Genomic DNA, 23881 nt, shown 5'->3' on the forward strand with positions numbered 1-23881 from the left:
GGGTGCGATTTTATCAAGCGAACACATGAAGAAATTGAGGCCAACATGTACAAAACGTCAGTCAGAAAAATGTCACACCAATTATTAGGTATTAGTTGCAACCACGTTCAACAATTCTTGTTGCAACTCAGTTTAAAATAAGCTATTGTAACGAAATGTGTTACTTTAGAAATTGTGACTTTTTTAACTGTTCATTTTTTTAAGTTTGAGCCCTCGAAAAGAATAGTGGTTTTTTCATTCCTACTTAACAAAACCATAGACGTTAAATGTAACCGTATAAAATTATCAATCTTTAGAGTCTAGATTTCTGTACTCTTTGTCACGTCTTATTGACAAAAAAAGAACAATTTATTACACAACTTGCGATCGATTCTAATCCATAATCATTTCCTTTACTTCCGCAGATTCCGGCCTCTGTGATCAGCAGTGTTGGCACGGTAAACTACCAACAACCGGCGGGCGCAGTTCGGCAGCTGTACGTTGTGGCACCGGTCGGTTATGCCGGCGACGCCAGCATCAACCTCACCGCAACAGCCAGCAGCGATGTGAAAGGTCAACCCTTCGGCAGTGCTAGTGAATGTGCCAATCATCATCATCATCACCCTAGTGGCAGCAGCGCCCAGCAACAGCACCGGCAGGATACAACCCGTAGCATCTACGGCCTCGGCAACAAGATGATATCGCAATCCTCGACTGTTCAAAATTCAGCAGCATCGGCGGTGGCGGCAGCGGCGGCGGCGGCGGCAGCAGAAACGACTGCAGCCTCGGTGGCTGCAGCCGCCGCAGTCTCATCAGCTAACACTAGCAATGGAAGTACAAATCAACCTCGCCAGCATCCGAAGAAACGGAAGTTTGATCTGGCCGAGCTCGAGGAAATTGAATCCCACCGGGGCAGTGCAGGTGGCACAGGGCCACCACCGACGGACACGGGCGGCGGTGGTGGAACGCCACTAATCAACGGGAGCAATACTAGCAACAGTACTGTAAATAACAATAATAGTAATAATAGTAACGTTAGCATAAGCAACGAGCATGCAAGCATGAACGAGACTAACACCTCGAGCAGCAGCCACACGGAACTTCCAAACAGCAGGCCACCATCGGCATCGGCGTCACCTTCGCTGGCCAGCAGCAATAGTAGCAACACCTTAGGTGCAATAATAACGGTCACCTCGGTGACACCACATCACCACGTGCCGATGGACGAAGTCAGTAGCTGTAGCAGCCCCAGTAGCAACAACGGCACTATCACTGGATCGAGGTCACACCCGCAACATTACGGAATGATTGGGGTAGGAGGGGGCAGTATGCAGCAGCAGCAGCAACAGCAGCAGCAACAACAACAACATAGGCATCTTTTACTTTCGGCGGATTTGGCACGGCCTCAACAGCATCATCAGCAACAGCAATCACAAACGGTTCGGATGCAACAAACTGTGGATGGTTATTATACAAATAAAAAAATCTACACCAACGTATCTTACGGGTAAGTTGAGCAGGAATCTTCTCATTCATATTCAGATGATTTGTTAGAGAAAAGAAAGAAAACCAAAAGCCGAAATTCTGACTTTCTGAAAGGTCAAACTTATCTGTATCTGCCGGGCGAGTAGATTTTTCATGTACGCTAGTGCAAACACGGACACGCACGCCGTATTTACAGCTTCTGGACTCATTTAAAAAAAAAAAAAACGCTCGCATTGTTGTTTAAAAATAGCCCCATTTCACTCGTAAACAAACATGCAAATATATGCCTGCCTTTCCACCGAAGACGCATCGGAGAACTATTGAGCCTACGCACGTCGGCGGTGCGTTTACCGGTAGAGTCACATGACTGCTCACTCAAAGGAGTGCTGTTTCTTCTATTCGTGCGAAAGACCGATTGCGTTTCCACAGTCTGCTAAACGTAAAAAAATGCTGCGTTTGGTTCCAAATTTACGAATCGACTTACTAATAAATTCTATTTGTAATTCGACTTGTAATTTAAACTTTCCATCCCCCAGATCTCCTATTAACAACTACAAACAGGCAGTCACACCACCAACCACATTGGTCCAGTCGGTACAACATCAAATGTTGCACCTGACGGCGCCTGTTTCGTCGTCAGTACCGCAACTGCAGCAGCAGCAGCAACAGAACCACACGACAGCTCCTCCGGTGAGCAATGCTGCTTCTTCGGAGATCGAGTCGCATCACTGCAACAATGCACCACTACCACCACAACCACAGCAACCCGCGAGTACCGGGGGACTTGTCAGTACATCCACTACCTCGAACAGCACGACGCTGCTACCGTCGACCGCGGTCGCGTCATCTTCGGCATTGACGGCTAGTGCCGCCCCATCAAGTCTCATCGATCTGAGTGACTGGTCCAACCACTGTCGGGTGTTGGCGAAACGGAAAGATTTCTACGAGTCCGGTGTGATACGGGCTAGCTCTTCACCGAGTACGGTGGTGGTGCAGTTCGACTTCCCCGAAGGCAGTCAGCAGGTGTACGGTGACGTTTTTGGCGCTGGCCGCTACGACATTATCGATGATGCCTGCCCGTCGGCGGCCGATGTGGTACCCGGCTGTCGGGTCTGTGTCAGGGCACAAACCGTTCCGCCACATCCGGCTGGTAACGTTTTTGTGGAAGCCGTCGTTAAGGAGATACAGAACAATACCAAGCACTTTTCCGTTCAACTGATAGGACCGGCAAGTAATGCCCAAGAAGTAAGTTTAATTTATAGGTTTTAAAAAACTCAGTTTCATAACGATTTCACATTAGCCTTCACAGATTAAACTGGTGAAAAGAGTGGACATCCGATTGCTGAAACCTCCATGGTGGGATGAACTGGAAGAAATGGTGGAAGCAGTGGAAGGCGCCCGAAACAGGAACCAACCGGTCCCGGTAAGTAAGTCTGCCCCCACAAGCTACCACAATTCGGACGCATTGGGGACGATTTCGTCGGCTCCAACGAATGCCATCATGTACAGTCAGAACAGTATTCCCGGAGGCATCGGAGGAAATGTACAGTATAAAACAATCAGCATTACGCAAGGTCGCGGAGTAGCCGCGACAAATGCTGCTACGTCCCGTTACGACTCAGGACAGCTACTACAGCAACAGCAGTCACCTGTGCCATTACAAATGCAACAAATACTTCCGACGTTACACGCCAACGAGGAACACTACCGGACGGCTGCTACTTCGCCTTTCCAAACGACTCAACTGACAACCGGAGGCAGCAGTAGCAATGCGGATGGTCAACCAACAACAACACTGATGGCAAGTAATCACTACCAAGCAGCACATCATCTAGCCCATCAACAACAACAACAACAACCGCAATCGCATGCAAGTAACGAACTGATGGCGCCCAGTACCTCCAATACAGTATTAACCTCTGGTGGCAGTCCAGACGATTTGCGTAGCACAAATCGACCGTACAACTATGACTACGAAAGTGATGACGAACTACGACGAGAGGATATAAGTTTTCCGATGGATGGAGGTTGGTTTATCAAATTATATTGTACGCATAATAGATTCTTCTTTCAAAACACCCGCTATTTGTAGAAAACGAAAAATACTCAGGAAGCAGCAAGCGCAGTAGCATGCAAAGCCGAGGCAGCACATCCAGCCTGCTCGATCAGCGCAGCACTCCTAGATCTCAACCAGCAACTCCAAGGTAGGCTAGGAAAAAAACCTCCCCATTCTATGCACACTGATGCCTCACATACACACACACATACACTCTTCCACAGATCTCAAGCGGCAACGCCCCATCGCTTCAAGAAGGGCGATGTCGTATGCACTCCGAGCGGTATAAGGAAAAAGTTCAACGGCAAACAGTGGCGGCGGTTGTGTTCGAACGAAACCTGCTCGAAAGAATCTCAAAGGCGTGGCTACTGCTCGCGACATCTCAGCCAGAAGGGCAACGCGCTACGGGCATCCACCAGCTCAACTGCCAACCATTTCAATAGGTAGGAATGGGATTATTTTCTGTTCGATTGTTCGCTCACGTTGCCAACACGTTAAATTCTCCGCTTTTCATCCTTGCAGTAGTCGCTCCAGTAGTAAAACACAACTGGACGAGGACACCTCACGGGATTCCGAAACGTCGCCAAACTACCGGGTAGCGGGACGGTTTGACCAGGAAGAAACGGACGTGGCTAACATGCTCGGTAAGTGTGCTGATTCATTGTATCCAATCTCCTTCATCGTATTACAATTATTTATTTCAAGTTTAATTTAAATAGTCAAACAAACTGGCAGAATATGGTCATGTCTTTCGTTACCAATATGAATAGGAATTTGTCGTTTGTGTTGTATGCTGGAAGAAATCTATTGTTTTGTTGATGGCCCGGGTTCCTCCAGCGTTATTGGTGTTCATTTGGGTGGCGTAGCCTAGTTCATCTGGTAGAGAATTTGGGGTATCTGGAAACCTTCACCCTAAGGTCCCCAGAGAAGCCTTTAAAGGAAAAAAAAACTAAAAAGTAAAACTTCTGGCATATCCTGTATTGCGATGTTGCATTGCGGTACACAATGTTTTCTAGATTTAGGGCATATTCAGGAGTGTTCTAGTTCATTATTAATGTCAGTTTTAAAATTTAAATCTAGAAATTATAACAAAATAAACTGGCAGCTCCAGCAGCGTTTTATCTGTGTTTCAAATATAGAAAAAATAGAACGGCAATGTATACCAGTTTTAAATTTGACAGTAGAACTGGTCGAATAAATAAAACTAAAACGGATTGCTGGGGATACGTTTGTTTCAGTTTCATTTACATTATAGACCACGCATATGAATCTTGCAGCTGCTGAATTTGCTCTTACAGAACTAGATATTCTGTAGGGAAAGGATCGCAGTAGGCATGTGCGCCGAGAGTGGAAAATTTTCGCTCCATTCATGCATAAAAGTAACGGTGAAATTGACTGATTTGCGGTACGGATTGGTCCACCATCCGCCGTATTCTCCAGACCTCCAGGCCTTCAGCGACTATTATCTACTTCCAAACCTGAAAAGGTTTCTCCAAGGAAAGAAATTTGCGCCGAATGTCATTGCAGAAAAGGAAGCCTATTTTAAAGGCCTTGATAAATCTTTTTTGTTTTCAAAGGGTATCAAAATGTTTGAGGTCCGATGGGTCAAGTGTATCACTTCTGATGAAGATTATACTGAAGAATAAAAAAAGAAATCACGGTAAAAAAACGACTTTTTCTTCGTTAGGCCAGGAACTTCTCATTCCATGTAGCATTACCGTACAGCATGTTGAATCTCGGTGAGATCGAGATTCTTTGTTTCATCAGATACTTCTGAACGTTCCACATCTGGTTGTTCTGTTTTACTTAATTATCTCTTCATTCAAAAAACAGTTATTTCAAAAATATTTTCTCTTTTTTCAAAGTTATGAATCAGTTTCATTCAGTCAAATTTTTCGAAATCCCTCTTCGCTCCGCGATATCTCTTACAAAATTTTCCGCTTAGTCTACATTTAGTAAGTCTGAATTCTGTTTTCATAAATAAGAGCTGAAAAACAAGACGTTCCGAGAATTCAAATTAAAATTTGTTGATACGTTTATTCGGGAAGTCCATGAGTTTTGTGATGCATTCAAATATTTTTACATTTGTGGAATACGCAGTAGTTTTTACGGCTTCTAGTAACAACAAGTGTTGGACCAACATTCCTTCCCATTACTTAGTCGATCTACGTTCGGGACTCTTCGGTGTCGGTGCTGATCAATAAAGTCTGGGATTACCAGAAGATGAATCCAAAATATACTTTGTAAATCCAAAAAAGTTGAGGAGTGAGCTGAGCTGAAGTAAACCATCCGTAGATGCACTTCGTGATAGACCGTGTGTAAAAATGAAGCGAATGATTTAAAAAAAATCGACTTATTTTTCGGATGGTGATAAGACAGATAATTGCTTTTTTCACTTTTTAACCGGTTGCACTGACCAGTCAGGTTCGTTGGCCTTCCGGAAGCGGACTTTCTTTCGATGTTGTAGATGCCGAAACGGGCGTATCCGGCCTCCACAAAGTGCCGCACGATGTCTGTTTTTGACGCGGTGAGGTGCCGTTCTTTAAACGCGCACATCACGGTTAGAGTTCGAGTAATAGAACTGTCAAAATTTGTCTGCTGGCTCATGGGTTACTATGATTGATGCTCCATGGCTAGTCAGTGCGAGTGAAGGTAAACCCATGAAAACTCGACAATTTTATCCATGTTTTTAAATGCAAACGTTTTTTTGAACCCTGCTTTCTAATCAAATCCTTCAAGTATATTAAGGCATCCGGCTACCTAGAAAAAACGTGTGAAACGTAACCTTACTAAAGATCAACTATCGATTAACGGAAGGTGCAATGATCAATCTTATCTTGTATTTTCCTACTATTTATGCAACATTTTCCGAAACCAGAAGCCGAATCTAGATAAAATCTTACATCGACTATCAAGACACATATTACTTTTCATTTCAATCTGAGTTTGCGAAGATTCTTCCGCTACTTCGGGAAACGTATCAACGTATTTAGTCATAAACTAACCAATCCTACCTAACGGAAGAATTATACGGCTCTTTGAATCTTACTTTCCTTACCTAACAACTATAGGCTTGGGGTGTCCTTTGCTGTATCAAGCATACGTCTCCACATAACTCGGTCAATGGTTGCTCGTCGCCAGCCACTCAAGGCACGGATGCTTCTGAGATCACCCTCCACTTGATCGATCTACCTTGCTCGCTGCGCTCCTCTTCTTCTTGTACCAGTCGAATTAGATTCAAGAACCATTTTCACTGGGCTGTCGTCCGACATCCTTATGACATGCCCAGCCCATCGTAGACGTCCGATTTTAGCTGTCCGTACGATGGGTGGTTCTCCTAGCAGCTATTGCAATTCGTGATTCATACGCCGTCTCCACGTTTCGTCTTCCATCTCCACTCCGCCATAGATGGTCCTCAGTACCTTTCTTCCGAAAACACTGAGGGCGCGTTGGTCCTCTGCCAACATAGTGCAGGTCTTGTGGCCATAGAGAACAACCGGTCTAATGACCATTTTGTAGATGGTCAATTTCGTGCGGTGGCGTACTTTTCTCGATCGAAGGGTTTTTCTGAGTCCAAAGTACGTACGATTCCCTGCCAAAATACGTCTCTGTATTTCTCTGCTGGTGTCATTGTCGGCGGTTACCAGTAAGCCCAAATACACGAACTCGTCAACCACCTCGATATCGTCACCGTCTATCAATATTCGTGGTGGGAGGCGTAGTGTTTCTTCTCTAGAGCCTCTTCCGCTCATGTATTTTGTTTTTGACGCATTTATGACCAGTCCGATACGCCTAGCTTCAGCTTTCAGTCCAGTGTAGGTTTCCGTTATCTTCTAAAGGTTACCTGTTATTCTCTTTGAATCTATTTGGTTCGATTTTCCGTGTCATGTATAAAAACACGCTCCTGAAAATTATTTTTTTATACTTGATTGTCTATAATTCCGGAACCGAAAGTCGTATCCGGATGAAATACGGTAGGGTTACATGGGATTGTAAGGCTTTTCATTTGAATCAAAGCTTGTACAATTGAATGAGCGGTCTCTGAGAAAATGGAGTGAACTTTTTTAATTTGTTTTGCACATTTTACCCTGTAACGTCGGAACCGAAAGTCGGATCCAGACGAAATTCAATAGAAGGTGCGACAGTACTTAATAATTTCATATAAATCAATGTAAATATTATCAGAAGGACCTTAAATAACTGTATACTGTTTTACCCCAAATTTTCTTCTACCTTAAATTCACAGGGAAAAAAGTTCTGCTGATCGATGTTTGGGCCAATTATGGTAAACCAATAGTTCTATGTCTCGCAATTAATCGTACTACATCGTTTTACCCCAATTTTCCCTCAAACTTAATTTTAAGTTTATTTCTGTTTTACAATCCTAAAGCAGATCCACTCAATAGTGGTCCATAGTACGTAGAAAAAAAAACTCGCAAAACGAGAATAAAACTAGAAAAGAAAAGGTATTTTATCAGGTAGAACTATTCATTGAAGTTCAAAGAAATAGATAAAAAATTTCCTACGTTCAAACTGTTTTTGTTCAGTTGTATGTTGAATGAAAAGGTAGTTCAGTAAAAAAGAATAACTAAATTTGAAACATTGAACAAATCTGATAACTAAAATTAGGAAAAGGAAATCCTGCAGTTGTGGCTTTTTACAACAGGAAACCTCTTGAATTTTTTTTGCTGCCGGATGCCACACGGCCTCTACGCTGATGTGGTCCGGAGAAAGATAATAAGGACAATCGATCTTCTAGAGCCCCTTATGCGGATTCAAGAAAGCTCAGGCGGGATTGTAAGAAAGTAGTACAAAACCAGACAGGTTAGGAGGGATTAAGCGACGCAATCTAGATCTGGTTATATTAGACCAAACCAGAAAGAAGAATTTTAAGTTAGACCACATCAGGATGATCTGATTTAATCTTTTTAATGGCAGTTTCAATACAGTTAATCGCTTCCTGTTTGGCATTTGTTTTTTGAAGCAACGCCTTCTCCTGTTGTCGGATTTTACTCTGAATGTCTTTCTTTTCCTCCTCATATTCTATTCTTTTATTTGGAGCAGGGAAACGCCCACTGGAGTTATTTTCTGTCAAACTTGCTCTTCGGCAGGCGTAAAACCTCGTCATCTCATACATCAATAGATTACAATCATCCAAATGATATATTTCCTTAAATATAGTGCTTCTACAGCAACTAAATCTAATGAGACAATAACATAAAGAACGATTTCTTGATAACATTACGTGATAAATGGAAGTCACAAGAATTGAAACATTTGTTAAATATACGATACATGCTAGCAATGGGCTCGTTATATCCATAATTAGTAAAAGCATCAAAGATTACAACGTCAAATGTCTAATTACAGTAGTTCGGAGCAATCGATTCGCGACAGAAGTAGGTATGCTACAAAACTAGCCTTACAAACATAGCAACGGACAGATAATAAATCGAGACCAATCAGTTTGCAGCGGTCATTACCACTCGATAAGTTTAAAGGATATCTCCATGGAAGACGTCAGAGAGCGAATCGAACGAATTTGCGTTGAATCAGTTCAAGCAATGTACATCAGAGAATTCTTTAGTAACGCGGAAAATAAATCCTAACAGCTTAGAGGCTTTGAATTTAACTTGGAATCCAGAAGAACACCCAGGTCCTTAACAGACGATGTACGTTCGAAAACAGTTTATGAAATATTATAATCGAACTTGAATACAAACTTTTTGCGACTAAAAGCGATAACGCAGCATTTAGAGGCATTTAAAACAATTTTGTTGATTTTACAACAATTAGTTAAATTATCTAACTGTTCTGGAGGTACTCTGAGTCAGCTACAGATTTGATTATATGAAATATTTGAAGGTCATCGACGAACGATAGTTTCATACACTTGATCGAAAAATGTAGATCGTTGAGATACAGTAAAAATATAAACGGTCCAATGTGACTTCCTTGAGGAACTCCAGAGGATAAAGCGCAAATGGTGATGCTGTACAGTCGCTTATTTTCACTATCATTTCACGACCAGTTAGCTATGATCGAAGGCAATTTAAATATGATCAGTTAAATCCCAGTCTACTTAACGTGTAGATCGTTACGTTATAATTGATTTAGCCGAACGCAGCAGAGAAATCGGTGTTTATAAAATCTACTTGTAGTCGTGCTTGTAAAGAACGTATGATGAAGGAAGTGTGGGTTATCCATGCTGAGTCTCAGATATGCAATCAGAGCAACTATGTGTTATGAAATTCAGAATTATAATTTCAAACAATTTCGATACCGCGAAGAAAGTAGCAATTCCGCGATAGTTGGATACTATACCCTTGTTACTTTTTTGTCGTGAACTTACTTTACTATCCCCCCCATTTACTAAATTTACACTAATCACAGTTTCTAAAATGTTTGGTATCAACGAGTATCAAAGAGAAAAAAACTCACAACTTGTCTTTCTCGTGTTCGGACGACGGTTTTGATGCAGTGAACGACATTGCATTCTCGTGGTACCTCTCAGTAAATTAATTATTTAACTAGTAAAGAACTTTTTGATACTTTTTCCAAAGAAATTCTTGCTCTGGAAATTAAGAAATGGAATTATGCAAAATTCACACAACATATCATCTTTCAGTTCAGATATCAAGAAGTGTGAGAAAAAAACACCATGACATTTCATATCCACGTCATCCAGTCATGTTTCTGACATTACCCACCAACTTTTGTCAACCGGAAATATATAGGATTTCTTCCATATTTCAGGAAAAAATCCAGAACGCAAAGAGCAATTGAAAATGTTGGATAGTGGAACCAACAAACTATTAGAATAATTTCTTATCACCACGGATGGAATCCTGTCGGGTCCAGAACTAGATGAACGTTTTAACTTTTTCTTCTCCGCTTCTGTTCTTGTCCAACTTCGCTTAATAAGCCTGTGTTGCAAATTTTGTTTTAAGAATGAGATTTTTATCACAAACAAAATTTGTGATAATATCAGGGTGGCAAGTGACCGGGAAAACCGGGAAAAAGTCGCGAATTTGGTTTCGCCGGAAAAACCGGGAAAAGACGAGAATTTTAGTGCAAATCCGGGAAAAAATTCACTAGTCCTAATCTTACTAACGATTTTCAGCATCATTTTCCTGATACAACAAATGAAAAGTTGAAGGCAATTTTGTGTTTGAACTAGAAGTTCAGTACAAGATCTTATTGTCCCACACAGGTTCAATGGTGCACAATCCATTGAAAATGGGCCAACACCTCATGTCTCAACGGTTTTTGTATGGGTTTGACAGCAAATTTAAATCAATAAGAGCTCTCTTAGTTGTCATCAATAACAGCACAATGAATGCTCATACTGAAAAATAAGATTAATTTGGATGCTTCTGCTGGATTTGTATTAAATTTCGACAAGTATTAGAAAAGATTCCAAGTGCAAATGACAGTTGCTCTTTGTTTATTTTCTCTTTCAATTATTACGACGTATTCCTGTATTTTCCAACATTTTTTTTAACAGAAAATCGAAAGTTGATAGTTTCATAGTTCCAGTCGTTATTCTCTGCAAAGTGTAAGATAGAAGGATTGCCGATAGGACCGTAATAATCGAAAGAAAGAGTAAAGAAAGAGGAACTGTCATTTGTACTTAGGACCTTTTCTAGTGTTTGTCTTCAAATTTCAGAATAAGTATGCATAATGGTAAAAGTAGCATCAGGTAACATGTTTATTAGTTTTTTTTTAAATTCTTAGGAGCCGTGTTTTTAGTTGCCGGCTAATGATTCCCCTAATTTCACCAAATTTTGTCTCAGTAATGTCGAATTGTGAGAACACTTTATCCATCGTTTGCAAGGAAAGGAGTATTTGATTTCCTCCTTTGACAGCTGAAGTTAGTAAGAGCCTGTTCAGTGAATCTATGTTTAATTTTTTTAGAAGATTATGAGCTATGATGAGGATATTGATGTCGACGAATGAGCAGTCGAAGATTGTCGATGATAGGAATCAATAGGAGGATCAAATTTATATCATCTCAGTCACTAGAGGCATAGATTATTGTTTTTCGAAAAGTGACAAGCGTACATTTTAAGAATTCTAGAAGGAAGGTTCTCTCGCCAAAACCCAACTCTGGAAGATTATCGTATATCGTATATGATGTTAGCAGTGGCGTCTCGTCCTCATGTGCACCTCGTGCACTGAACAACTGGTCGAATAGGCTCTATGAGAACTTGTAGGCACACATGCAGGAGAGGCTTCAGTGGCTTACGCTTATGGCAGTTGAAAACAAATTGCTGTCTTAGTTGCAACGTCGAAACGGTTCTGATATCATATCATATAAGCAGTACACAACCCGTAAATTCTGTCACGAGACGCCACTGGTTGTTAGAAGGAATCGGGTTTGCAGGAGGAGTGTTGTTCTTTAATTCATTCATTTTGAATTTTTAACTTTATACTTTTTCCAGACTATATCAGGCTAAAAAGTATTGGAATACACTAGAGATGGTCAGTCCGCGAACGGTCCAAAAGAACTAGTTCTCCTCGAAGATTGAGTGAACTGGAGTTCCTTATCGAAGAATGACAGCTCTCTATTCTTCTCAATGGAAATGAAAGTAATCGAGTTCTTTGAGTATGTATTTGCTGGTTTGAAGAATGATTGTTGAACAGATGCAAAAAGCACTCACTATTATTGAATCTGTTTACTACAAAATATAATTTGTTGCTCTCATATTATTTCAGAAGAAACATACAAAGTTTCAAACTGATCACTTTCATCACCGTTGGCCGGATATGTTTCTTGTTTTAAACCTATTGTTACATCGAAGTTACTGGCGAAATAAAAGACAAAATAAAGATGGAATACATTGGGCTCGATGGTACTGTTAGTTCAGAAGATGAACGTTTGGACAAACTGTGGATGAGATTTTTAATTGTAGTTCCAAGGAAATACCCGAAAAATACTTATTTCTCAACTCTCGATGTTTTTTTGGACATGGGATTTAAACTTAAATCTTGAACGAGAAAAATATTTTAAAAACCCTGAACATAGGCTATTGGGGCCTGTTAAAAAAACCGGGAATTTTTAGTCTCGCGCACCGGGAAAACCGAGAAAAAACCGGGAACTTGAAATCGCTAATTCACTTGCCACCCTGTAATATTATCAATGTATAGCATTCTATTAATTAAGTTCTTTGTATTATTGAATGTGTTTTCACTGAGACGATATCTTCCATCAGACATCGATATCTTTGAGTGCGAATATCTTCTTTCGATTTCCGCATTAGAATGGGACAACGCAAGCACATATATCGGAAAGTTTTTGTAATTTCTGGTAACAAAATCGCGAAATCCGCGCGACCGTAACAACCCTGCAAATGGTTTTATCAACTAAAAATCGAATATATAACATAAGATGGTCTTATGACAATGTTAAAGTTGTTATTTTCTTCAAAAACTTTTCAAAATTTATGTAAAATTTTTCAAAACTGTAACATATATTGTCGAATCTATTAGATATTCGTATAAAAATTTTAATAGTGATAAATAAGATACATGTTCAAAAGTAGATGTATATTGTACATAATAATCTTGTGATATTGTGTTTTTTTTTTACGGTTTGCCTGAGTATAAACTATTGCCAAACGTTGGCATTGCTAGTGTAAATTAGAGATGGGCAAAACAGCTCATTTCAAATAACTGTTCACTGATGCATAGTTCTTTTGAAAGAACTAGTTCTCCTGAGCCGTTCGTTCGTTCTTTTCATAGTTTTCATATTTGTTTGTGCAAAGACTGAACAAAAACTTAGTTTTGTTAGATCATGCAATTTAGTGAGCAATTATATAACCGTACCACAAATTTGAACTTAACTTTCATGATGAAACTTTCGTATTACAGAAATAACGTTCTCGATAAAAAGTTATGCGAGCAAAAAAAAGGTCCCTTCACTTCATCAGAGGAACTCCCGTTCTCGAAAAAAGAACTATTGCTCATTCATTCTTTCACAAGAACTAGTTCTTTTGAACCGTTCGCGAACGAATTGCCCATCTCTAGTGTAAATGAATCTCTATTTACCTGATTTCTTCACACCAAAAATTAATGGGTTTATCCCGTGTGAATCTCATTACACCTCTAAACTGCATTAATCTACTAAACAGAAAAACCCCCCTGGCAACAGTGCGTGCACTGTTTGTGGCCACTCGTGTATTGTTGTTTGCCGAGAACTCGGTCACCGCCCATATACTTTGGTTTCGGTTTGGTTCGGTACCTGTCGTAGAACGGGACTGCGAAACGTACGAAACAAAAACCCGATTCAACAGCTTCATTAAACAAACAGTCACTCATCCCGGTAATGACGAACACGGACCTACACTCACACACACAGGCAGACAGACACATGCAGGCAAATCCCGCTGGGAGTGCACCCGAAACAGCGAAAGAGAGAGAGAGAGAGATGGGCCAAGCACAAACGGGATACTACCTATCGAACTGGGGACAAAGACCGGGAGTTCACGAGTACCGTTATTAACAAACAGATTTCCGTTGACACCAAGCAACATTTTTCGAAGAATCGGTTGCTATTTTTTTTCTTTAATCGGTGAACTTTCCGATGTGATTTAAATCATAAAAACGGATCTTTGTACATTAGATTGAATATTTGAAGTTTTTTGAAAGTGAATTATGATGGATACTTGATTGATCATCATTGCTACTAACTATCGGTGCCAAACGTTGATAGTATTTTTCCTAAGCCCAGTGAATCCACCATTGTTTTTTTTCTCTTCTTTTCGTTGAATCATAATCACAATTATCTTCGATTAAGCAATATTTTTCCAGTATGAATTATTTGAATATGAATTTCTGCGATCTACAAACGGGAGCCGAGCTCTACGTGAAGTGTCTGAGTAAGTGGATAGCATAGTTCTACATAAAATAGTATGATCGTTATCTATTTAACATAATTTTGATCCAGATCGTACCGGAATATTCCTGGTAGTGGTATTTGTGAGATCTGTCGAATCAATAGAACTATCGTTGTATGTCGATAATAATTGAAGTATTGATTGGCAGCACACAGATCGATAGTCTTTTGTAATGAACAGCGCTTAGTAATTGAAGTGTGTTAATAGAAAAAAGTAGTGTCTTCAGATCGGAAGCGTTCGTAGAAAACTATCCAATGAAATGTCATCAAATGAACTGCGAACAATCAATCACAATTTTAATATGTTATTACTTGCAGGTTCCGTAAATTTAAGTATTTTCTATAGGCCATAGTGACTGACTGAAGCTCTGATTGGAAATCGAATGAAAAATGATTTTTTTTTCTATTTTCTTTTTCTGTTTTTACAGTGTCTCTGAGCAGTTCCCGATCGGCCACACCATGCAATTCCTTCTCATCGCCAACGGGTCACGCTTCGTCACCGTTGGCCAGCACAACACAGTCCCCAGTGACGATCGGTAACCGACAGAATGTGTTCATGCCGATCGGTAGTCCGGCACCGTCCTCATCGGATCATCATGGTAAATTTAAGACCAACACACCCAGCCCAATTATGTACGGCGGTGGTGGACACGGTATGAATTCCACCAGTGCTCTCGGTGGTCCCGGTGGACTAGCTGTTCAACAGCAACCCCCGCTGATACGACCGGAGTTGCTGAGACCTGCACAACAACCTTCGCTTCAACAACAACATCAGCAGCAGCAGCAGCAACAACAACAACAACCGATCGTTTCCCTTCCTCCGACCGGTCATGCAACCAGTGTGATTCGGATATCGCCAGCATCCTCCCATAGTACGACGCAACACCCGGGCCTATACTCAACCTTTCCCAGTCAACAACAGGTGATTGTCGATCCCGGACAGCTGAGTTCGCAACAGCAGCAGCATTTACAATCTCGATTGCAAACCACGGCTGGCGGTCAGCTCATTCAACCTCAGCAAACGATCCAAATCCAGCAAACTATAGTTCAGCAACCACATCCTGTTGCGATAATGCAACAGCAGCAACAACAATTACAACAACAACAATCAGTGACCGTGCCAAAAAACGGCATTAGCACGGGTTCCATCTTTCAATGGCATACATTACTTCCGATAATCCAAGCTCCGGCCTCGAAAACGTTCGTCCACCACCACCACCATCAGCCGCAGTCGGGTTACTCCCCGGCTCAGCAGTCCGGCGTTCCGCCGACGGCAACGATGATTGCATCACCGACGGTCAAGATCTGCACACCGCCACCGTCGGAACCGGCCGTCGACGATGATTGCGACGACGATCAGGGAGATGATGATGTTTTTGAAGCAGAGCCCGTGAAAACCAATTGCAACAGTAACAACAATCAAATGGCCGGAAGAGACAACTTTCAGAGCACGGCTGGTGGAAACCAGCTGCTCCGTGGAATGGACATCGAATCCAGTGCGGGTTCGTTCACCAATCAGAACCTAGCCGGTACCCCGCAGGGTACCGGAGGCGGAGCAAACAACAACAACAACAACAGCAGCAAAGCGGACAACGACTCACTAGTCAAACGACGCACACAGTCCTGCAGTGCAGCGCTGCAGGCAGCCAACAACAGCGCTGGAGGACCGACAGCCAAGGATCCCAAGAGTCCCCTGAACAAGAAGGATGCGAAAATTCGTCGTCCGATGAACGCTTTCATGATCTTCTCGAGAAAGCATCGCACCTTGGTGCACCAAAAACATCCCAATCAGGACAATCGTACTGTAAGTAAAATTCTCGGCGAGTGGTGGTACGCCTTGAAACCGGAGGAAAAAACAAAATACCACGAACTGGCCAGCGAGGTGAAGGAGGCACACTTCAAAGCCCACCCCGAGTGGAAGTGGTGTTCGAAGGATCGCCGTAAATCGTCCTCCTCGACGAAGGATGGTCGCGGTCGGATGGATTCGTTCGATGGGAACGGTTCGTTCGATGAGAAAAGTCCCACGACTCCGTCGGAACTTGGCGTGACGGGTTCATCAGCAAGCCAACTGAACGACATCATTCCCACCACGATTGCACCGTACAACAGCAGCAGCAGTGGCCATGGTGATGAGCCCAACGACGGTGGCGGTCGAACGGTCGGAGTAGACGGCACTGGACCGGAGAAGATGGATCAAGACGACGGAACGATGTCCGATGACGATCAGCAGATGGTGATTGCTGAAGATTCCGCACTGCAACCGATCGCCGAAACGGTCGAAATTGATCTCAAATGTGCGGAAAAGGTGAGCGATTTTGATGCAGACGATGACACTGGCGCTGGCGAATGCGAGAACTACGGCGGACGGAGTAAGGTGAGTTGCGTTGCGATGGCTGGGGATATTTCTGTTTTCGTTGTCAATCATTAACACGTGATCTCACACTGATTGCTCTTCGCAGGTTTCAGATTCAATGGTTTCAACAGGTTCCAATCCGAACGAGGGCAACCAGACGGTTCCAACAGACTACTCGAAAACGGCGACTGCACCGATTCCGGCTGGCTGTGGTAATAGTAGTAGTAGTAGCTCGGCACCGACAACACCGTCGGATCCGTTGACGTGTAAACCGAAGCCGATCAAAGTAGCGCTATTGCCTCCGCCTGTCTCACACCAATCGGGTCTGGGCACCGGAGTCACTGTGCATGGCGACTCGACTGCGAGTGGTCCACCGAATATGTTGCATCATGGTTTCCATCATCAATCGCTAAGCTACTCGTACGGTAGCCCCAAGAACCCGGTCGGTGTGTCGCCGTTTCAACCCACAGGTAAGTGTTTTGTTTTTTTGCGATGCATATTTTTTGACGTAGGACTACGTCTTTGTTTTCTGTAAAAATTCGGAAACTACCAGCCCTATTCTGTATTTCGATCGAATCGGATTTTGTCGAACGAATACGAAATTTTGCATTCTGTAGCTCGATCGCGATCGAATTTTCCATAAAAAAGCATCACTCAATCGAATTACAGAATGCAAATTTTTACATTCGTTCGACATCCGATTCGATCGAAATACAGAATAGGGGTGTACAAACCATACAAACAGAGTAGTCAGGTTTTGAACATCTACAGCACGACCAATTTTAAGCAGATTTTTTAAATCATTCCACCTGTTGCTTGGAAATATTTTTAGGCTTGGATTAGAGTATCTAGAACTATATTTTTGAGATATTTTGTGATTGTAACTTTAATCAATAACGAACAATTATGTCAAATTTATTTTTGTTTTTCGAACCTTCACACCCACGAAGTCTTGTTTTGTCGTGAATACGACTTACTTTACTATGGGGTGCCTTTTCAAAATTTACCCTCTAAGAGAGTGATAAGTTTTTGATCGCGAATATTTTTTTTTGTGTCTAACGAATCAACATAATTTTTGCTACATGCCATCGGAACTATGATCACAATTTTATGATAAAATATTCAGTTGTGTGACATAATCTCAAATAATTCAAAATTAAACTTTTCTTAAATGTTTGGTATAAACGAGTATCAAAGAGGATAATTCATTAGGCGCGTTGCCTTTCTCGTATTTTTAAAGCTCATAGCCCAGTGATCTGTGAAAGGATTTATATAATCTAACTACCAATAAAATCGAAATTTTTCAACTTAAGCGTGTATAGAAAAAGCATTGAAGTATTTCAATAGTACACTATTGAAAAACCTGTCTCATTTGACCCATGTCAACACCAGCCAATCAGAACGCCTTCTGAGGAAGAGAACAAAATATCTGCTGCTGTACAACAAATCGTTCGATAAAAATGTTCCCAACAATGCTTAATATCGTAGTGAGTTCCACAACTTGGTCCTTCTGAAAGGCAGGAATGAAACCCGTACAGCATCCGGATAGTTTCTTTCAATGAAATGCAAACCCGAAATGAAATATCGAAATTAAAATTCTATATGCTACTATTTTTAAAGCCGTTAGGACCGCCCATTAGTGAAAAAGCTACAAACGAAATCACGTGAAAAGAAACCTCTCAACAAAAATTGGATCAGTTTGGATTCTATTGCCACTGCGAGCAGATGTATTTTGTGTCATTTGCAAAGTTAGTTTCGCTTCCGACAAGAGCGATTACGTCACAGCTGCCAATGCCATTTGCATTGGTGAAAAAACAACGATGGAGAACAAAATCAGCCGTTCTAATGGCTCTACAAGTTTTCTAAAGAACTATTAGGATTTGTTGTTCGCAAATCGAAGGGAAATATCCTCAGTTTAGTGCGAATCTAGAACAGTTTGGTTAGATTTGTGCACTTTTCGCTGTGCGAAATTCATGATAATCGAGTTCAAGTGATGCCTTCTTTGTTTTTGCGAAAAATGTGGGAATGCTTGCATAATTCATACAATTGATCAACTAATTGATATTCGGAAGTGTTAAGGGAGAGATAAAGTCGGAAATTCTAGTGAGAAATCGGGAAAAATATTACTCATTAGCTCAAATATGAGTAACAATTGTTAGCATCATGTTTTTTTCAACAAGTGAAAAGTAGGAGACAATACCCAATTTTGCGCTTGAGCTAGATGTTCAGTAGAAGTGTTGGAACAACTTATTGTCCTATACAGGTTCTATGTTGAGCATTCCATTCGAAATTAGGCCAACACCCCAAGTCGCCCATTGGTTCTTAAATCCTTAGAAATAAGCAATTTTAAATCAATCAGGAAGCATCAAAGCTTTTTTAGTTGTTATCAATAACAGCAAAATGAAAGCTCATTTAAAAAAAATAAGGATAATTTGGATGTTTCTGTCGGATTTTTATTAAGTTTTAGAATAAGTATTCAACACACATGCAAAATTGATGGTAAAGTCTCAAGGTAACAATTGTTTTTAAGTTTGCTAATGATTGCCCTTATTTCATCACAATTTGTCTCAGTAATGTCATGTTGAGACAATACTTGTGTTATGCTCATATTTCTGTGAGATGTCAATAGGAATCACAAAATTGGAAAGTTGTCGACTTTGATCTTATCCACCGTTCGCAGGGAGTATTTGAGTTCCTTCTTTGAGAGCTGAAACTGATTTCTGAGGACCAGTGTACAATCTTAAAAAGTTTTAAGGAGTGTATCGAAAATAAGCTATCCACATACATTTGTGTTGTACGCATGTATTTGTGATGGAATTTTATACTCAGATCACAGCATGCTGTGCGTTTCGCTGTCAGCTTTCGTTTGTTTACTTATTTGTGCGTTTGAAATTATCCGTTTTCGAAATGTCGCGTATTAAAATAGAAGTGAAAATTAAGGTTCTGGGCACATGGCTTAGTGAAAAGGGTATTACTATACGAAAATTGGCGAAGCGGTTTGGAATTCATCAATTCAATTCAATAATAAGTTTGGGGAACACTATTCTTTGGATGAGCTAACAGGAAGAGGCAGAAAACCCGGCTCTTCCAACCCGAAACTGGACAAGAAAGTGGTATCTCTAATCATGAAGAACAAACAATCTCACACGACGCAGTCGAAAATCATTTACGGTCGAAACAACAGAAACAAAGACAATACAGTACAGTGAACAATAGAGTGTACGGAATGGTCAAATACGATTTAACAAAGCCGGAATCTTGGCCTACAAGACCAAATTCAATTTGTATAGATTTCAAGCGTTGCAAAGTTAGACCAGCACCAAATGAAATTGAAATCTTACGCTAATAAAGTAACTGAGATTCAATTCAACAAGGCGTCTAGCTGTGTGTACATTATGTTTAAACGTGAAAGCGATGCACTTGCATTCGCTTCGGTTAACAACGAGGTGCACAGCGTTGAGTGTGACAACATTAAATACAAAATCCCTGTGCACATGGTGGACAATGCAATAGAAGTACGCGTGCATGACCTCCCCCCGCAGGCCACCGATCAGTACGTTCGGGAGAATATGTCGCGGTACGGTGAAATCCTTTCCATCGAAAGGGAAGTATGGCGGATTTTTTTCCCCGGTATCCGGAATGGCGTGCGAGTGGTACGTATACATCTACGTAAGGCAATTCCATCTTACATCATTTGTGGTCAAGGTGGGACACATCCGCGTAAAACGCTGATTACCTATGAAAATCAGCTGGTTACATGCCAGTTTTGTGAACTACCTGCACACTACGGTAAACCTTGCACCGAAACTGCGAAAAGAACATCTTCAACCAAAGACAAGGTCAACCGTTCAACTATGGAAACTAGTGAGCGCAGTACTCCTGTTTCACCATCAAACCAACCAGCAACTGCAACCAATGTACAACAAGGCGCATCTACAGCAACTAGCAACGAGCTCAAGACTGCGAACATCAAGGAAAACGAAAAGAAGACGGAAATCAACAACAAAACCACCGATGCGGCAATGGATGACGAGACGAGTCACGAACAAAGTGCCCCTCAACCCTCGCAGGAGGGAAATGGAAGCTCCTCTCCTCCTAGAAAAAGAGTGACAACGAGATCCACTTCAAAAAATACACTATTTAAAAAATCGGCTAATTCGGCCACGTAAAGCTTGTACGCAAATAGGTCTGAATAAAAATACCTTTTAAATAAAAAAAAAATCAATATCAATACGTGATTTGGCCAAAAACCAGGAACAGGTGTCGGAATGATCCAGCGAATCAAGAGGCGAAATCACCTGAAGACCTACAAGAAGCAGAAAATCTCGAAACAAAGTGTAGAACAGAAGAAGTGAGCAGCAACAAGGGCCCGGAAATTGTATTCGCGTCTTTTGCAGTGTCCGAATGCATCCGTTTTAATGGACGATGAGACTTATGTAAAGGAGGACTCAAAAACCCTTCAGGTCCACAATACTTTACTGTCGTCGTTGGAGAGGATGTGAGCGATGCGGACAGGTCGATTCAAGTGGAGAAATTCGGTCGAAAGGTACTGGTATGGCAAGCAATATGTTCCTGTGGTTTGAAGTCAACCATTTTTTACAGTACCGGAACTATAAATGCAGAAATCTGTCGATCTAAGTGTCTCCAGAAGAGATTGCTGCCTTCATCTCCACTGTTTTGGTCGGATTTAGCGTCGGCTCACTATGCCAAAACCACTGTCAATTGGCTTGCGGAAAAGTGTATAAATTTCGTTGGGAAAAATATCAATCCACCAAATTGCCCTCAGCTTCGACCCATCGAACGTTACAGGGCAATTGTGAAGAGGGTCTTCAAGAAGACTGGTAAGGCAGCTAGGAACATGCAGGAGTTCAAAAAAATTTGGGCTCAAGCGTCCAAAAAATGTGAGGCAACACTTGTCCGGAACTTGATGAAAACTGGCTAAAAACTATCGGAGAGTTTATCATGAAGAACTCGTACTTTCTGATTACTCCACGAGAGATGTTTAGCATGTTTTTACAGTTATCATTTGATTTATTTGCTCATCAACGCATTGAAATCGTCAAAATGCTGCATTTCAAAAATAGGATGACATGATGGATTAGTTTATTCACTAATAGATACATTAGTAAAAAATGGTGTTTTAGAAGAGTAAGTCGTGGCAGCCGAACGGTTTTGCTAAATCTTTTGTAAATGTACATTGATGATGATAAATTGAAATTGAATTTTATTACTTGAGAATTTTGCATTTTTTGTCTGATAGGATATTGTTATTAATTGTTTCCTATTTATACATCGAGATGCCTGGAAAGTACTTCAATCCTCAATTAGAGGGCCTATCATAAAGTACTTTTTTGGATATGGGATATCTGTTTAAAGCTTGAATCAAAGGAATTTAAAAAAAAACTAAACAGTGGCGATTTGAGCTCTTTCCAAAAACCGGATTTCTCATAGCATTAGCAGTAGAGACCGCACGTTTGTTGCTACTCAGTTATTGATCAGAACCAATTAAGCTTGCAAAATGTTTTTCTGAAACAACTTGCTTGGGAATAGCACTGTTAGTTTAATGCATGTTGCTACTAGAAACCGAGGAATCCTCTACAATTCCACAGGCATCACAGGAAGGGGTTGTTTGTTAGTACATCTTCGAAAAATATTATCATGTGTTTATTGCTCTGGGTAGCCGGCTACCGGGAATACGTTGCAGTTTATCGCGTTTTGTATTAATATGTGCTTCCTACTAAAATACGAAATTTCTTTCGAAACTCGTAAAACTCCGGGCAGCCGGTTGTCGGGAGGTTCGATATTAATTCATACATTTAATTGATTGTATTCTGTTTTTTTTTTAAATGAATGCTGGCAAGATATCACTCAATTCAATCGAACAACAGCGCCTTACGCGATACGAAATAATGTCGATATCTACTCCCTAACCAAAATAATAAAATACTAAATGGATCCTCCTCGCAGTCTAAACTATAATTACATGCGTCCTAGTTAAACACGGTCGCAAAAAAAATATTTAATTATATTGTAAATAAGAGAAATGTGAAATATCTCTAGGGAACGATCTCACCAGTATCTTGCTTTTCCTATTTGCATTGATGTAAACAACGCGAGATGATGCATCACTACTTAAAAAATAAATAAAATATACATTCGCGGGTAGCTTAGCTGCAAACCAATTTTAGATTGACTAGTGAATTATCACAGATTCTACTTAGATCTGATAACATAAATCCGATAATACAGACAATGATATGCAGATGACGCTTCGATCGGTTGACGTCGTTTAATTTTGGGCGGTCAATTCGCAGCTTCCGTCGCTTGAACATTTTTTAGTTTCACGAATCAGCAATATTTAGTAAACAACACTTTTCACTAATGAACAACCACTTGACACAGCATCACTTGAATTAACTGTATAGATCAATTACTTTACTATAAGTTGTTTGATACACATTGAAAATTAGACTTTTTTTAGGGCAACACTTAGGCACCGCTTCGTACTCCCAGTGATACCAACTCTCCTTCAATTGTAGAAAGATTCTCATTGAAGATAAACTAGTTGGGCTATTTGAAAATAAAACTTATTAGAAATCAGCAAAGAATTCAATGCTTAGGGCGCCGGTCTTACAAGCTAGTTGTCGTATGTTCGTGCTGGAAGGATTCTTAGTGTCAGTAGGATTGTAGCGCTAGTCAAGCAATGGTTCTGTACTCCATGCGAAATCTTTTGAAAAAGAAAGGCCACATTCCACAAAAGGAATGTAATGCCAAGACTTTGCTTTGAAGAGTTCATTATGAAGAACTCGTTATTCCACGAGCAATGCTTAGCATTCATAACCCAAATAAGAAAACAAAAGATCGATGACCCCGATGTGGTTAGGTTGGTGAGTAAAGAAACTGATGACTTTTACCTCTTTCAAAGTCGGCTTAGACCCAGCCCATTAACTTGTACCAGGTTTAACACAACATGGGTTTATGCCGAAACAGTCCAATCTCTTATCCTTCACGACATTTGTGACGGATGCTATGTCCTGCGGTTTATAAACTGGCGTTATCTATACGGACCTTTCCACAGCCTTTGACAAAATTATTTTCCGCTAAGTTGGAC

At 41.0% G+C, this 23881-nt stretch overlaps 2 protein-coding genes across 19 annotated transcripts in view; both read left to right on the forward strand.

Moving 5' to 3' along the window:
• Window positions 1-23881, forward strand: part of LOC131430710 (putative transcription factor capicua) — a 152343-nt gene that overhangs the window by 103949 nt on the left and 24513 nt on the right. For all 18 annotated transcript variants that reach the window (XM_058595884.1, XM_058595877.1, XM_058595879.1 and 15 more), the window contains 8 exons: window positions 405-1486; window positions 2001-2709; window positions 2765-3491; window positions 3557-3668; window positions 3745-3963; window positions 4043-4164; window positions 14846-16791; window positions 16877-17240. In XM_058595884.1, coding sequence (XP_058451867.1) covers window positions 405-1486; window positions 2001-2709; window positions 2765-3491; window positions 3557-3668; window positions 3745-3963; window positions 4043-4164; window positions 14846-16791; window positions 16877-17240 — 5281 coding nt within the window. The remainder of the gene's footprint in view (window positions 1-404; window positions 1487-2000; window positions 2710-2764; window positions 3492-3556; window positions 3669-3744; window positions 3964-4042; window positions 4165-14845; window positions 16792-16876; window positions 17241-23881) is intronic.
• Window positions 13539-23881, forward strand: part of LOC131430720 (sex-regulated protein janus-A-like) — a 428138-nt gene continuing 417795 nt past the window's right edge. Inside the window, exon 1 of the mRNA XM_058595912.1 lies at window positions 13539-13548. The gene's annotated coding sequence lies outside the window, so the exon portion shown is untranslated. The remainder of the gene's footprint in view (window positions 13549-23881) is intronic.

The sequence above is a fragment of the Malaya genurostris genome, chromosome 2 (assembly GCF_030247185.1).
Source record: "Malaya genurostris strain Urasoe2022 chromosome 2, Malgen_1.1, whole genome shotgun sequence".
Lineage (NCBI taxonomy): Eukaryota > Metazoa > Arthropoda > Insecta > Diptera > Culicidae > Malaya > Malaya genurostris.